General features: G+C 38.6%; 1 protein-coding gene across 4 annotated transcripts in view; it reads left to right on the top strand.

Moving 5' to 3' along the window:
- CSNK1A1 (casein kinase 1 alpha 1) overlaps positions 1 to 16826 on the top strand; it is a gene marked incomplete at its 3' end in the record, with an annotated part of 34449 nt that overhangs the window by 10675 nt on the left and 6948 nt on the right. For 3 of the 4 annotated variants that reach the window (XM_084295536.1, XM_084295534.1, XM_084295535.1), the window contains exons 3-9: positions 2737 to 2863; positions 4613 to 4711; positions 7037 to 7120; positions 10468 to 10607; positions 13750 to 13828; positions 14793 to 14867; positions 16104 to 16210. In XM_084295536.1, the coding sequence (XP_084151662.1) occupies positions 2737 to 2863; positions 4613 to 4711; positions 7037 to 7120; positions 10468 to 10607; positions 13750 to 13828; positions 14793 to 14867; positions 16104 to 16210 (711 nt within the window). The remainder of the gene's footprint in view (positions 1 to 2736; positions 2864 to 4612; positions 4712 to 7036; positions 7121 to 10467; positions 10608 to 13749; positions 13829 to 14792; positions 14868 to 16103; positions 16211 to 16826) is intronic. The other variant, XM_084295537.1, reaches the window with a different exon arrangement.

Here is a 16826-nt window from a genome sequence, read left to right as displayed (position 1 = left end):
TTTGCATAGATGACTTTGGTAGGAACCAAGAAGTAGGCATATTGAGCACTTCCTGAAATAAAGCTGGCATACAGTTGAATAAGAGAGATGGTTGACAAAAGCTCATATTGAATTTCTACATTGTATATTTAAAATACTGGTTGTGGTTGCTTTTGCTGTTAAAACTGGTTTCTAATAACTCTTGAAAGTGCCTACCTAGGCAAGTCTTTTCAGCTCCTAAGGGTACAAGATTCATGGCTTGGTGTCAGATTCCAGTGTAAATAGTGCCCTTCTTACAAGTCAAGTATTTTATCAAGTAATACTACATACTGTGCTTTTCCAGTTGAGTCAGTTTAAGTTTTTTGTGTATCATAACTTCAATGAATTTTAGAAGGCAAAATACTTACAGTATTGCTATCATTGATTTGCCAGAGGAAGATGTTTTATTGGCACTTAATTGGAATGACAACTTTAAAACCTATAGTTTCTGTATCACCTCCTTATGTAGGGAATGAAACTTGTCCTATACTGACCTGTTACACAATGACTGTGGTCCGCGACCCACATATAATATCTTCATAATGCATTGTTATAAACCTGAAAGTGCATGTTTCCACCAGCATCCTGACACTGGGGAAGGTACAGCTAGTAGTTCCTGAACCAAATGTGAATATTGAATCTGTTCTTTGCATCCTGCAAATATTTTAGTTTAACCTGACAAAGCTTGGAATCCTTTGTGAGAGTGCCAAGGAATTTGTCAGCTTTATCAGTAGTAACAGTCTTCCAGACAAGTGCGCATTAGTCTCCCGCAGTCATGGTTTAAAGTGGAAGTAAAGTGTCTGTATGGCTATTTCAGGCCCCAGCTACCATTGGGCTTGGAGTGAAGTTTGGTATATTTTTTTTCTTTACCTTCACTCTATTGCTCTGGAGTATCTTGGTGTATCGGCTGCATCAATATTGATAGAAATCGAATCTCTTCCAGAAGACAGCTAGTCACTACCTCATCCATAGACTGCTTGTACGAGGTCCTTGTCCTAAGGACTCTGCCATCAAAGGCAAAATGCAGCTTTCTGAACAATAAGGTGTTAAATCTTTGCAGTGATGTACTAGTACTTAGCACAGCTTCTGTAATAGTATTTCTCATGCATGCCTCCCACTTAACAGTAGGTATCTGGAATGTGCGGAAGGGCATTAGAGGAGAATATTCAGGTTCAGTGCCAACTTCAAGTATGGGAGTTCACAGCTGAGACTTGCAGAAGTAAAGGGTCTTCTCATACAGCTTGGGAGGTGAAGTGATGCTTCCTCAGCTGCACATAAAGCGAGACAGCGCTATGATGGGAATGCCAGATGTGGACTGGAAGGAAAACTATGCATGGAAAGCTTTCTGCTCATCCTCAGTGTTGTTAAACCTAACTTTTTACACCAAGTTGACATACCAGGCATTTAAGGGTTGATCCCATGGTCTGTTTGGCTGTGGTTGAAGGTATATATCTACATCTGTATCTTTCATTTTATGACACTTAAATGTTTTTACCTGTATAATGAAAACCTAGTGAAGAGCCTTTATCTACTTAATAGTGTAGTAGAGCTTGATTGATATTTATTTAATTTGATTGAATGAATTAGGAGGTAGAAAGAATTAACTGCATGAACTCCTTTGGTATGCTGCAGAGATGTCCTACCTGAAAGCAAAGCCTAAAGCAATTAGCACTATTTCTGTGAAATTAAATAATACAGGAAACTAATAGGACTGTAAGGTGTTCTTCAGATTTCAGTTCAGCTACATACTGATACCTCAGTATATTGACATGTGGTGGCTTCTGCTTTGGTTGTTAATTCTGCTGTTTTGGTTGTTGCTAAACAACAACAGTGATGTTTCCACTTCAGAGAAACTTAAATGTGAACACGTACAGTTCTTATTTTATCTTCTGTTTTGTACTCAAACTTCACTTCCAGGAAAAATGAGAGAGAATTCTAGTTTTTAGCTAGCTTTCTAGACTGTGACAGGGCACTGCTGGCTCATGCTCAGCAAAGAGGGCTAGTGATACCCTGGGCTGCATGAGGAGTGTTGCCAGCAGGTCAGGGGAGGTGCTCCTTCTGCTCTGCTCAGCACTTCTGGAGTGGTGTGGCCACTTCTGGGCTCTTCAGAGTAATGGAGACATGGATATACTAAACAATCCAGCAAGCAGCTGCTAAGGTGGTTAAGGGGACTGGAGCATCTTTCAGGAAAAGCTGTCTGGACATGGATCTGGGCAGCTGGCTCTGGGTGGCCCTGCTTAAATAGGAGGCTGGGCAAGATGACCTCCAGAAGTACCTTCCATCCTCAGTTATTCTGTGGCTCAGTTTGCTGCCTGTTTTGTTGAATATTACCCTATGAAAGGAGGTGAAGCAGGGAAAGCATTTCCTACTATAGCAACTAGAAACTAAACTGCTTAGGTGCTGAGTTGAGTTAGTTCTCTGACTAAAGTTAACCATTGTACTGATAGCTGTCTTAGAGTTGATGGCAAGAGGAGCTCATGCAGGTGACAGCTAAGCCCAGAGAGCTTGGAAGCAATAAGATACATGTTACAGAATCAAGTTACTTCTCCTAGAACGTTGTTCTACAAGCATATCCATTTTGAGGGTGATCACTTGATCACTTCTGTATGTTCAAAAGTATAACTTAATCTAATTGATGCCTGTCTCACCAATGCTTACTGATGACTGAGATTCAAATTTGTACAGTTCATGCTAACACCGAATAAATTTTTGTTGCAGGTGGTATGGTCAAGAAAAGGATTACAATGTTCTAGTTATGGATCTTCTTGGTCCCAGCCTTGAAGACCTTTTCAACTTCTGTTCTCGCAGGTTTACGATGAAAACAGTACTTATGCTAGCAGACCAGGTATGTGCAAACCTTACTGTGACAAAGTTAAAAACCCTGAATTATTTTGTGCAATGTGGTTCTCTTTCAGTTGGTTAAATGCGTTGAGCAGTGTTCTACATGGCTAAACAAACACTGGACCTCTGTAGGAACAAAGTAATGTTAGGCTTCTCTGTGATCTGGCCTACAAAATGAACCTATAGTGGGAGTGTGATGGAGATACCAACTCCCTGATGCTATGGATCCAAGAAATGCTGTTTTAAAGGGATCTCAGAAGTATAGTTTTAAACTATGCAGGCAAATAAGAGTGAATTAGTTGCCAGTAGGAGGTCTGAAGCAGCCTGTCTTAGGCATGGTCTGATTCAATAAGAAGTAGTTGTTGGCCAGCTGTGTTGACAGGTGGACAATGTGCAAGACTAAGGGTCTGTTCTCATTGAATTTCACTGTGCTCCCAAGCTCCTGTAATTCCTAGTACCAGACCATGAGCTAGTAAATACTGGTTTGGTCTTTGTTGCGTTTAAGAAGGTTCATTGTTGAGATGCCACCTCAAACCTAACGAAGGCCTTGCAGGTTTGTTAATTAAGACATCAGGAGTGCCTATCAGTTTAATTGCAAAATACCAATTGCTAGAAAAAGACTTTGTCATGATACCATGTATGGTATTTGACATAGCTATATGCTGAATAGCAAGCAGCTTGATTGTACAGTTACTTGAAGGCAGTAAGGGATTCATGAGTCAAATTTTCAGTGGTAGTTTAAATTTCATCTAATATTATTTAATTGATGTTAGTACCAAGTTGTCACTTGGCCAGATGCTTGTAGCAACCCAGGCTCATGGCCAGGGAAGCTCACAGCAGTTGTATGGAGACAAGGTCAGCTGTCCTTTTTCTCAGCTGCTTTAAATGACTAGTGTGCTTGCTCTAGAAAGAAGCATTTGCCCGCTTGCTTAGCTAGAGTCAGGATGTTACAGAGATATTGGAGAATCTGGATAGGTCTAGTCTGGTATTCGTTTGTATAGTAAATGCTAATTAGTTATCTGGACAACTACATACAGCTGGAATGTAGGATGTCAGTGTATGAAGGTGGCTTTTAGGCCATAGTACAGTAGAACAGCTGCTAAGAATGTGATGTTTTAACAGTTCCACTCGCTAAAGACTGCATGAAGTGTTTTAATAGCTGAAAAGCTATACTATAAAAACTTGTGTGCTGTGTGCTCACATACAGGAAATAGCATGACCATCTATGATGCTATAGTTGTATTAGAACTTGTCTTTAGCAGCTGCCATTCTCGGATTGCAATAGTCTAGATAGGATAGTGTGGGCCGCGATAAAGTTGTTACTTGCTCTACGAAAAATACCTGGGAAAGTGATGCTTAAGTGAATAACTAGCTGAATAGCCAGTGGGGTGGGACATCATGTGGAGAGACAAGCTTTAAAATTCTTATGGTAGGTATAGAAAAGCTGTGTTTGAACTCAAAAAAGTAAATTACCCTTTAATGGGACACTGTAATTAGAATTAGAACTTGAATGTATGGGAAATAATTTGAGGTATTTGATCTTCAAGCTCCTGACAAGGATTATGGAATTTTAACATGTAAAAAGATAAATTTATTTGAAGAGCATATAAAAGACTTTATTTTCATCAAACAAATTATAAACTTATATTGCAGAGGACAGTACCACTAAAAAGTCATGCTATAATTGAAGGTTTAAGCTAATTGTATTCATACTGAATCTCACCTGTTCTTGTTGGTGTTTTGTTTTTTACAGATGATCAGTAGAATTGAATATGTGCACACAAAGAATTTTATACACAGAGACATTAAACCAGATAACTTCCTAATGGGTATTGGGCGTCACTGTAATAAGGTTAGTTGAATGCTATGTTCAAAAGATCCAAAGAGAATGGCTGTTACTTGATTAAAGCTCCACAGCCTGGTTAAAATTCATTGCTGAAACTGATGTTTTGGATGCTAAACTATGATTCTTTGATGTGAGAACTTGGATTTGTTACCACTACTAAATAGAGTGGCATACGCATGGGTTTCTGACCTGCCCTCTGAGATGGACTTGATTGCAAGATGGTTTCTAGGCTTGCAACAGATTATAAACTAATCCTAGAGAATGCTTTGTTACTTTTATCAATGATGGAGTTTCATTATTGAGATGACTGTTGTAATAGCATTTTTTTCTCAATGATAAAGTCAAATCTGTGGCTTTGGGGATGACTTCCTGGGATGAAAAGCAAGTACCAACGTGGGATCTCCTGACCTACCAGTCATCAGGGCATTATATCTTACAGTGACAGACTGGTAATTCTTCAGCCACCAGAATTGTGGATAAGACTCGTAGTCAACATGTAGATCAATTGTCTATAAGTGAATGAATCTATGCCAATATGTGAATGGAAAACTTTAGAGTACCTGAATATGTTGTACGACAAAATACTCAGTATGTAAACAAAAGGTGGGTGGAGGAGGGGTGGGCTGAAGTTGTTACACGTTTGGGTGGGTAAACATAGTCAGAAGTGCATGTTTGCAGTTGGGGGGAAAGTTTTCTTCTATATAAGGTTTTATTTTTAGTCTTGAGTGAAATATGCTTAATCCTGCAATTTGTATGTCAAGCTCGGGCAGACAGGCAGCATTGGCAATGCATTAAGCATGCTACTTAATAGAAATTAACTTCAGAACAAATGTACATGATCAAGCTGTTTATTGGAAGCAAGATTCCCACTCATTTTCTATATATACCATTAGAGAATGTCTAATCTCTAGGCACTACTAGTGTTTAAAATGTTTACCTTTGTTTGCCTGTATGAATGCCAACTTTGGGGCCATGAACATTAGAAGGAGAAAATCTTATTAATATTTAAGGTAACAGCTCTTGTCTGAAGAGGTGCAGTGCACTGAATGTTTAGATACAACCATTGTTGGAAAAGCTTGTAAGTTTAATTGAAAGGTAGTCTTTTTGTAATCCTGTTGCTGTTAAACTTTGCTGATTCCCAAGTTTCATACTTTCACTCTGTAGAGCTCCTATTTTTCTCTGCTGTGTCAAGCAGTTAGGCTCCTTAATTTTCTGGCAAGACTTGGAGTAAAAATAAAGCTTTATTTTTTTTCCTAGCTCTAGTTCCTGTTTTCCAGTTCTTTTTGGACTGTTTTTCTATGCTTTTGCACAGTCATGCTAGGTTGGCATTGCTGCCCTCTGTTTCATCTTGTGAATTAGTGGCCTAGAAGGTGCTGCTGTGCTTATTCTAGTGGAAGAACACGTTAGATTTGCATCAGCTGGAAAAAAGCCTATACATTATTTTTCTTCTTTTCCCATTAGTATATTAACTAGGGAGCCATGCAGTGTTACGGTGGCAAATACTTTCTGTGAGCATGGGCTTTGTTACTGATACAGAGGTTTAGAGATCAGAGATGCTTGACAGACTCAATAGGTTAACATGAGCAAAAGGAGAATTGGGTTGCTTCAGTTTGGAACTAGGTGTTTTATCTAGGGAACACTTGCCACCACACAGTATTTAATTTTCTAAAAGTATAGTGTGATTTTTAAAGATGACTACACAAGTTAAGGAAAATACCAACCACAAATACTAGAATAGCATGGTAATCTTGTTCCAGTAGCTTCATGTCAGTTTTTAAAAAACAAACTTTTTTTCAAATTTTAATTCGGTGATTGGGAGAGATTTGGCTCCCACTTCAAAAGATGAATTTTCAGCTCTACTAGAAATAAGCCCTGCATGCTTATGAAAGTAAACTTTAAGGTGACTAAATGCCTTCTACCTCTTCCTTACTGAAGATTTACTTTTTCTAAATGTATTTTGGGGGAAGGGCAGTTTGTGGAACCAAAGGATGCTTTTGTAAGCAAAACTTCAATTTCCTTTTTTTAATAGAGCCAAATGTCACCATTGTTATCCCTGGTAAGGCAGTGCCATTTTGGAGCGGCTCACAGGTGAAATTTACTTTGCCACATCTTTCAAATTTTCTCCTTGCAAAAAAAATCAACAAACAATAAAATAAAATAAAATAAAAGCATACATAGCTTTTGGAAAACTACAGTGCTTGGTGGAAGAAGGATGGCATTTGGCTACCCTTGTTCTTTCTTGAATGCCTCGGTGTTGCCTGTCTGCGCTGGCCATTGTTGCAATGTAAGCAATACTGTTTGATGCACTGCCACCCTCTATTGTTTGTTCAGTGTTTAGAATCTCCAGTGGGGAAGAGGAAAAGAAGCATGACTGTTAGTACTTCTCAGGACCCATCTTTCTCAGGATTAAACCAGGTCTGAACTGTCTCCTATTCCAACCTCAACCCGAAATTCATGTGCTTTTTTTGTTTGGTTTTGTTTTAGGTTTTTTTTGGTTCTGTTTTTTTTTTTTTTTTTCCTGGAGAATGTAGATCTCGCAAAAGCACCTCTTATGTTGGCATTATTCAGACATACTTGGCAAACATGTAACATTACTAAGATGTTTCCCTGTGGCGCTTGTTTAAATTGTGAAATTATTTCTAAACTTGGTTTTAAGAAGGGCTAAATGTACATGCTTGATTTCAGATGCAGAAGCAGGTTTTATTTTTGTCCTTTAAAACGGAAAGGCAAGCTCTTGGATGTGTTGAAGAATAGACGTGCCACCCAAATAAAATAGCAGGGCTTCTGTGCACAGTTGTCTGTTTGCCTTCCTGTAGGGTTCCCACAGTGTCTTTGAATGCCCATGAAGCAGTTCTGCTCTCACACCAACCAGACTTTCCCATGTAGTTTTTGTTCACAATCTTTCCAAATGTGTGATGATACTCTCATTTTCATCTATTGTTCTTATAAAATTAAACTACTCCAGTAAGCTTGGAGAATTATGAGCTTATCTACTGCTAAATGTAGTGCTTCTGACTCTTCAAAAGAAGATGAACTGGAAATAAATCAAGATATATGCCTGTTTCTAACAGGACAACTGGAAATTGCTGAACATGAATCATATCTGAGGAGTTTTGCCCATACCATCAGCCTATAGCTTTCTGCAATAAGTCTTCAAGTATTAAATCTTAGAGAACTAGCTGCTGTGTGCAGGCTGACAGATTTCTGTTGTCTGCTTCAGAAACTTGCTTATCAGTTGAGGCAGAGACTTTGATCTACTTCTTTAGTTGCTCTTGGCAAAAATCTTGCCCTACTTCTCCAGTTTCCTGCTGATCATGCAACAAACAGAATTAAAGTGGTATGAGGTTACCTGTGGAAATACTTCTGTTTGCTGGCTGACACTGGTATGTTCTGTACTCATCCAAATCAGGCTATAATCTTCCACCATCTCTTTTTGAGGTGGACTTACTCATGTGCCTTTTGCCCATCCCAAAGGGAAAATACAGACTGAGCCGAAGCTGGTGAATGGAATAAACTTCCCCAGAGAAGTCGGTGCTGTCAAACAATGTCCAATAACTTGACTAGTGTAAAGCAGGACTATGTTTATGAATTAACTCTATTTTTGTTTTCTGCCTATTTCACCCATACATCTTGAAGAACACAGAATTACCTTTTTCAGAGTTAATGTTTAGAGCTTGCAGCAGCTGTGCGAGAGCCAGAACATCACTTAGTAATTTACTTCTCTAGCTCTTGAAGAAAGTAATCCGACAAGTCTGTGCTAAACAAAGAACTAGACACCACCTGTTTGTGTATTAGAGGAGTAGTTTCAATGTTAACTATATTGAATCACGATCTGTGACTTTGTCCCTTCGTAACATTAATGGCAAGATCCAGAAGATTACAGAAAAGACAGAATGAAGGCTTTTAATTGTTAAATTGTTTGTAACTAGGTATGCAGTAAAAATGTTGCATTTGTAGCATTTAGTTTCTCTCCCTCTCCAGGCATAGCATCTTACTTAACTAATTGACAAAGACCTTGTGAAAGAAGTTATTGCAAACTGTACATCAGAGACTGTCGTCAGATCATGGACCTTTAATCAAAAAATAGAGGATTGCATTTGAAGTCAGGCTTTGCAGGAAAGTTGCATTTGCAGTGCAGTAATCACATGTAAGCTTTATACTCTCTGCTTTAAGAGTTTGATATCAAAATTTCTAAATTCCTGCTAGCTTGAGGACATTTTTGTACTTGCTGGGCAAATAACTACCTCTAGTGGTAGCTGTAGTGGGTGCAACAAAAAGACCAGCGCCACCTTTCCCAAAATCGTATGAAATGTAGTTTAAAAACCTGTTTTACCTCCTCTTGTTCAAACCATTCTGGACTTTTCAGGGTGATTTTCAGTAGGATAGTGTATAGAAAGCAAACGTACAAAAACTTTGTTGCATGTAAATCACAGCACAACTTCAGCTTAAGGATATCTGCTCTAACATCAGCTGTATAAAGAAGGCTTTAGGGTTTTAGCTTTGTTCTTTTTCCTCGTGTAGACTACTGTAGTTAGAAATTCTTCAACCAGAATTATAAAATCTACTGTGCAATTCAGAAACTGTCTTTCAGTGTTTTGCATTCCTTCATGTCAAGTGTCGTGTTATAATTCACAGCAATTCCAGTGTACTGGAGTGACCCTGCTTCATTCTTGAATGCAGATGTACCTGCATATCAGTCTCAATACTTCTTTGCATTTAAAGCTGTATCTTCTGGTCTGTAATCACCTTTAAGGTGATGCTGAATAGGTTTTAACTGAGAACTTCTCGATCCTTATCTCATCTTTCCATCATCTCCCCATCCCAGTTACTTTTGTAGTATTCATTAATTTGTAGGAGTTATAGTCCCTGATCCTGTAGCATTAATCCAGCGTTGGAAACAGCTCAGCCAAATGATAAGTAGATTGAAGACCGATTGCTAGAATTTGAAATGTTCCTTATGTACTTCTGCCTCAGCTGTTTGCTTTTTTTTTGCCTAGTCCTGAAATCTTGTCGCAAGAAGGTACTGTCTGTATTAACAGCTGTAGATAGGCTGGCTGTTAGCATACTAACTGGCACGCACTCGGTTGTTGCTACATACCAAATCATTGAGCAAGCTTCACTATTAGAAACCTAAATTGGATTCCATGTACTAGGCTCTTCCTGGCTGTATTAATATCATCAGCAAGGGTTTCATGCTGCTGTGGTCATCTTCTGGTAGTCTTAAGAATAGTATATGGTTGGAAGCAAGATGTCTTGTTTGCTGTTGGAGGTTTTGGCCTTATGCTCTGCAAAACAGCCAGTGTTCTTTGATACATAGAGAAGAATACAGGATGTGCATCACTTGCATTAAGCTGCTGAGCTGCTATTAACTATCTGTATGCGTGAACTGCTCTCATGTGAGTGGGTTTTTGTGGAGTGTACGCTCACAGAATTAGTTTTTTCCCAAATTGCGCACTGTAGTTACTGAGCTAATGTGATACAAACTGCATTAGTAACCTAAGACAGTTGTAGAACTAAGATTGTGCTACTTAGCATCTGTAGCTAATCCGTTCCACTGGATTGAAAAAAGGCTTGAACTAATTCACTATAAGTTTTTGAATTTACTAGTTAAAACTAGTTGTGACTCTGCACCGTTACTTTGCTTCCTCTTAACTGTAGGTTGTTACGTTGTGTGGATGTCTTAAACTGTAGCTAATGCCTAGTAAAAGCAGTTGGGGGTTCCTTGTATACAAATACAATGTATTTTTTTATTTTTCTTTAAGTTATTCCTTATTGACTTTGGTTTGGCCAAAAAGTACCGGGACAACAGGACAAGGCAACACATACCATACAGAGAAGACAAAAATCTCACTGGCACAGCTCGGTATGCCAGTATCAACGCACATCTTGGCATTGAGCAGAGGTGAGTTCAAGGAGATTACTGTTTTGCTCTTTGAGGCTGCAAGATGATTTTATTTGTAAGCGTCTGAGATTTCTAAACTAATTTTCTGAGTAAGTGTATATATCTCTCTGCAAGTGCTTTTTCATTTGGCTGTTTATGCAAGAATAGGAAAAGGAGACCAAAGCACCTTCTTGGAGAGATACTGTCTTGCAAGCAAGAGGTAGATATTCTGTGTACTTCCTTTTTTTAGGGCAAGATACGCTGTTATGTGCCTCTGTCAGAGGACCTTCACAGATACAATTGTGCCTTTTTCAGATTGTGTTGGTACCTGTTAATGCCACTGGCTTGAGATGCAATTCTGTGGCCAGAAAGGGTATTCTAAAGTTTTTCTGTGACTTCCCTTCAAGTTATCAAATTATTGTTAATCCTCTTGCTTGCAAGTGAGGCTTTGTGATCCCATGACTGCTTCACTTATGCTGTTTTGGTTTCTGCCGTAACAGTAGTTGCAGCACTGCATATATATGTGTACACATCCACATATATTTGACTTCTGCTTAATCAAAAAATGTCCAGATCAAAAGAATATTGTTGTTGAAGTGTCCTAGCAGTCCTCTGTTGGAGAATAGCACTTCAGGTTCTGTAGCCGTTAATGTTAGGCCTTTGTGAATGATGAAATGATAGCTCAAATCTGTTCCTTGTTTGAGTGCCTAGATAATATATTGTGTAAGTATAATAGCAAAGTTGCAGTATATGATGCTGAGGTCTCTTAGACATAGCGAACATTCCCTGAATGTCTATGCCATCTTGATTAAAATCAAAGTCAATTTCAGAATTTCTAGTGGCCAGTGTTGACAGAACATGCAACTTGCTGCTTTAAGTTGTTCCATGTTTCCTCTTCGCTTTAACTTCCTTAAGGTTCCTTAAGAATATTTTCACTACCGTTAAGCTTTTACACTAACATTAAGCTTGACATCTGGATCCAGTAGGATAAATGGCAGGTGGTGTAACTTGCAATGTAAATACATTTTGCAGAATTTAAGCTTTTCTTTTAAGGGAATAGCCATGCTAGCCCTTGCAGTAAAGGGAGGGAGCTGCAAAGGATTGCTGTTGAATTCAATGTAGTTTGGTATATGCTAAAAGTTATTAAACTGCCTATATCAAGACAACAGTGAAATAAACAATATATTCCTGTAATCAAGAGGAACCAGGCCTGAAGCTTATGGCAGAATGTTTCAGCTGTTAGTGCTATAGTTGAACTGTTACACAACATGTTTTCCTATATTTAATGACAGCTAATTCCTAAGGGGCTGTTGGCAGTGTTCTCCATTTTTTGGTTCAGTAATAGGGAGTATTATCCCATTTTCAAAGTCCTGAAAATCATTTTTATCAGCATACATTCAAATGTAATGTATCCATTAAAGATTGCAAGACTAAAAATTTCCTACAAAAAAATAATCATGAAATTAATAAGTGAACTAGATGGGGGATGGAAACCTATTAATCCATTGTCTGTACATGAATCTACCACTGTTTTTTCAGAAAACTTAATTTTATGCCATGGCCCCATACTGGTTCACTGGGTTCTGTTGACAATTAAAATGCACAATTCTAATAGAATCAGCAAGCTTTGCAGGCAGGAATTTGTGGTCTTCATATCATTTTTCATCCTTCTGCCAACGGCCATGGTTTTGTGTTACTGCTGAGATGACCCGAGAGCTAGCCGCTGGTAAGGGGAGCGAACCAGTCTCATCCTTGAACCCTGGCCCCAGCGAGTGATTTTTTTTTTTTTTTTTTCTTGCAATGTTGTGCCTGGCAAGCCGAGCTAATTCTCTTCTGGGATAACGCCCTGCAGTGGTTCCCCAAGAAGTCATCTAGAACAACTGTGGGGTGACAGGCAGGCTTGAGGGGTATGGCTGGTGGTTACGTTGGCTTGGTCATAATGTGAAGCTGCACCTATAGCTTCTTTCTTATGGTGCCAAGATCCAGAGGTAGGTCTGTCTTGGTTCTTAGAGGTTCTTCTCACTTTAAGGGAGTTGTTTTGCCCTTATCCATATGTATAAGCCTGTTAGCACTCCCACTTTCTCAGCCTTTTACTCCCTTGTGAGGGTAGTAGGTGTATAGTCTTTCCTGCCACCATTTAAATGCTTTTCTTGTAGATCAGCCTGAGTGGCAAAGCAGCAGCTATACCTGTCAACTTCTCTTGACAAGGGAGCTGGAGGAGAGAAATAAGGTTTTTGTTAGTTTTTTTCTCATGTTAAATAGGTGTCAGCTGCAGAGAGACAGTCATGGGAAAAATCTGACTCCACTACAGCTGGAAAGCGGCAAGTTTGCCAAGAGGAAGAAAATCACGGAGTGTTTTTTCCACTTCAGTGGGCCGTGCTTGCCTTAGTAATCATGAAAGCTGTGCAGCAAAGTATGATGGTATTCATGTGCCTGAAGCATGAATCTGGGGCATATGCAGTACAAAAAAACATTGAAAGTTTTCTTTCCTGAAAGTTAGCGTGCAAATTCTCAGTGAAGGAGAGTTAACTGTGGAGTTCTCCAGCTGCCTTGAAACAGACTTCTTGTGGAGAGAATGCGAAGAGGCACCTCTCTGATGTGTGCACCTTTCTGAATATGACTTGTCTTGTAAAAATCATACAGACAATTCTGTGTTGTTGTTTTTTGTTTTTTGTTTTTTTTTAACAGAAGTGAGAAAAGGAAAGAGTTATGCCTTTGTGAATATACTGCTGTTTTGGGCCTCGATGTTCATTATTGGTCCCAGACTGATTCAAGGTTCAGGGGAAAAGAAGAAAAGATCAAAGATTATCTTTTTTATCTTTAGATTCTTATCTTTTATCTTCTTAACTTGAAAAAGTTAAGACTAATATTGTGCATCTCTCTTGCAATGTATTCCTTAGTTCCTATAGGTAAAACTTCAGGTACTACCAAGCTACTTAGTTAAATGGGGAAACCTGTTTATTTTTTTCCTTCATTTTTCAAAATTTTTGTGTTTACCCCAAGTATAGTACTGCAGCTACAGATAAACAATACACAATGCCTACTAACTATCCCTTGATTCTTTGCATATTATTTTGTTTTAGTTTTACAATGATTTTGTATTTTATTTCAAGTAGTAAGATGCTGAAATTTGTAATTTGGGGTATTCTTTCCTTTTCTACAGTCGCCGGGATGACATGGAGTCTCTAGGCTATGTATTGATGTACTTTAACAGAACCAGTCTGCCATGGCAAGGATTAAAGGTAGGTAATGTTGCTTTTTTTTGTTCCCCACCATCCCTGTTTTTTTTAATGTTTGGGAACCATGCTTCTGCCTCCTTGTCTGGGATGGGTTGTTATGTATAATGTCTAGCTTCAGCTTTTCCCAAGGCATGATATTTATAGAATATAGGAAAAAAGGTTCTGTCTGCTTCTTCTGCAGCAGGCAAAATGTGTATTGTGTGACTCTCCTAAAACTTACGCTAAGCAATAGCTTACATCAGCTTTGCAAATTATTATTGTCCTGTCCAAGGCTGAGACCCTCTTTGGGAAGTGGAAAAGAACATTTTTAGTGACTATCTGAATTGCTGCTGAGAGCATGGAAATCTCTTTTCTACCAGGTTAAGCTTTAATCGTATCTTCGGTCTAGTTTATGGCAAAACTTAATGATTGTTAGCTGAAACATACTTGTTTCAAGTAGTGTTACATATGGAGTCCAGCTATAAGCACGGCAGGTATTTCTTATTTCTGTAATAGAGGCTTCAACGACTTGTTTCCATGTATTAATTGTTTTTCTTCCTCTGTATCAGTGTTGTGTAACTCAAATAGTGCTGCAGATATTAAGTTTCCAAAGGCAAGCAGCTTGTGGAACACTACAACACTTCAGCTGCAAATTACTGTAATGGCTGTGTACTGAAGCAATGGGAATTAATACAACTTTAGCAAGTAGATAGGCAAGTCTGGTCTGTTTAATGGACAAAAGCAGCAGCTAGAACTACACGAGCTACAACATGTGAGGAAAGCATTAGACTGCAACAAATGGTATTAAACTGTGTCCAAATCTTAATACCAGATTGACCTTCATTCTCTCTGCAGTAAGTGTGTGGGACTTGGAGATTTCATGTAAAATACGTAGGGTTGACCAAAGGATTTTTCTTTTTTTGGCTGCTGTCCTTGTTAATCCAGTGTTGCACAATATCTCTTATATTGTGACCTACATGTTCCACAGGCTGCAACAAAGAAGCAAAAGTATGAAAAGATTAGTGAAAAGAAAATGTCCACTCCTGTTGAGGTTTTGTGTAAGGTAAGAGTTCCCAAATGATGTCATGCTGTGAAATGGAAATTCTTTTCTTTATTGTTTTTAAAATTAGAGGCAGTGTATTACTCTCACATGGCATTTGCTGCTGAATAATGCTCTGTCAGTCAATGGATGCCTTGTTTGGCCACCCAACAAGACTACAAATGTGTGTAATAGGGCAGGCATTCACCACTGTTTCTTGGTATCTTGGTATTCTTGGTGGCTCATGCCACCATACTTTGAGTTGTTGGTGACTATCAGCTGTGCAAGCTCTCCAGCTCTATGGAGAGGCTTATGCAGTTCTTAAACATTAACAGTGAATATTCAGTATGTGCCGCCTTGGGTAAATAAAACAGGTAGATCTGTATAGGTTGCTTTTACCTGTTGGTAGTTCTTAAAGATTGTTCAGGTTATCCTCTTATCTCAAATGCAGCCTGTAGTAAAATTGGCTGTCAGTTACAGTTAAAGCCACGTCACAGAACAGTGGTTTTCCAGTGCTATCTTTTAAGGTCTTAAGGTTTCTCTTGGCCTGTGCAGCCATGAGCTCGTTAACAAATGTCCTCGAGAACACACGATAGTCTTGCACTTTAAATAGCAGCACCAAGGATGGTACTTTCCAGTTATGCACACTTATACACCCTTAGTGTGATGTTTTCCAAACTGCTGAATTGTTACACACAGGTTTTCTTGTAGTATACCGTTATGCTGCATTCAGTTATCTTCTTGAATGTAGGCTTTAGTACATTCTAAATACATGGAAATATGTAAAATAGAGAACTTTGGAAACATTCTTTAAAATCTTCACAATTTAAGTCTTCACAACCAGTTGTAACTGTCCTCTAGTATGTTCGAGTAGATTATCAAAGAAAGAAGTGGGATATTTTCAGAGATGATTACAGTTTCTTATTTCAGCGGTCTAATTAATAAGAACTAGGTTTAATTAGAATTAAATTGCTTGAAATGTTATATATTGGCAGCTTTGGTTGTTGAGGACTTCTGATTGCAGACAATGCATCAGGTTACAGTTCAAGGGAAAGAATACATACCTGGTAACTGGCTGATCAAATCAGCTTTCTAAAATACCAGATAATGGAACAATTAGAGGCAAGGTGAATTTAGAGATTTGAATCTTCAGACAGTTCTCTTTTTTCCATTGTAGATACAGCTTTTTGCCTTCTGTAGGATTGTAAGGATCTTTTTACTGCAAGTCATGGCTTGATTAACAGCACTGTTGATTTACAGGGATTCCCTGCAGAATTTGCCATGTATCTGAACTACTGTCGTGGTCTGCGTTTTGAAGAGGCACCAGATTACATGTATCTGAGGCAATTATTCCGTATACTTTTCAGGTCAGTCTCGAAGTGGAGAAGTACAGAAACTCGCCCATGTTTTACCAATTGATAACTACTCTGTGGAACTTGCACTATAGAAAGCTGCTCCATATGTGTGTGGTGTAGGGAGTTCTGTGACTCCTTTTGATTTTAGAGTTTAAAAAAGGATTATGAATGGCTCTTTCAAAGACCTGGAACGATACTGTGCAATGTTATGTATGAAGGAAAACATTCTGCTGTTTGAGTTGTATGATCTGACCACTAATGCTAGAGAGTTGAGCCCATGCTTCAAATTCTGTTGCAAGTGGATTATGAAACTGACCCCTTGGTAGAAGAATTTGAAGTTTTTCACATTTGCTAATAGGTGATGAGAATAGCAGTAGTGCCCGAGAGGTGGATTTTGGTGGAGGGGAATTGTGATGTTTCCTTGAGTTTGTTAGAGAAACCAGAACATAAACCCAACCTTGCAGAGTGAATAGTGCCTGTGAAATGAGGAGCTGCTACTGGTCTTTCAAGAATATCTAAGTTTCTAGAATCTAAAGGAATTTCTATTTGATAAATTTGGAATTTACAGCACTACAATTCTCCTCAGAACTGTATACATTAATAAAGGTTGACAATCCCAGTGCAGAGG

The sequence above is a fragment of the Netta rufina genome (assembly GCF_964035555.1).
Source record: "Netta rufina genome assembly, chromosome: 14".
Lineage (NCBI taxonomy): Eukaryota > Metazoa > Chordata > Aves > Anseriformes > Anatidae > Netta > Netta rufina.
The sequence above is the reverse complement of the archived record's forward strand: the minus strand, read 5'-3'. Positions and strand labels throughout refer to the sequence as shown.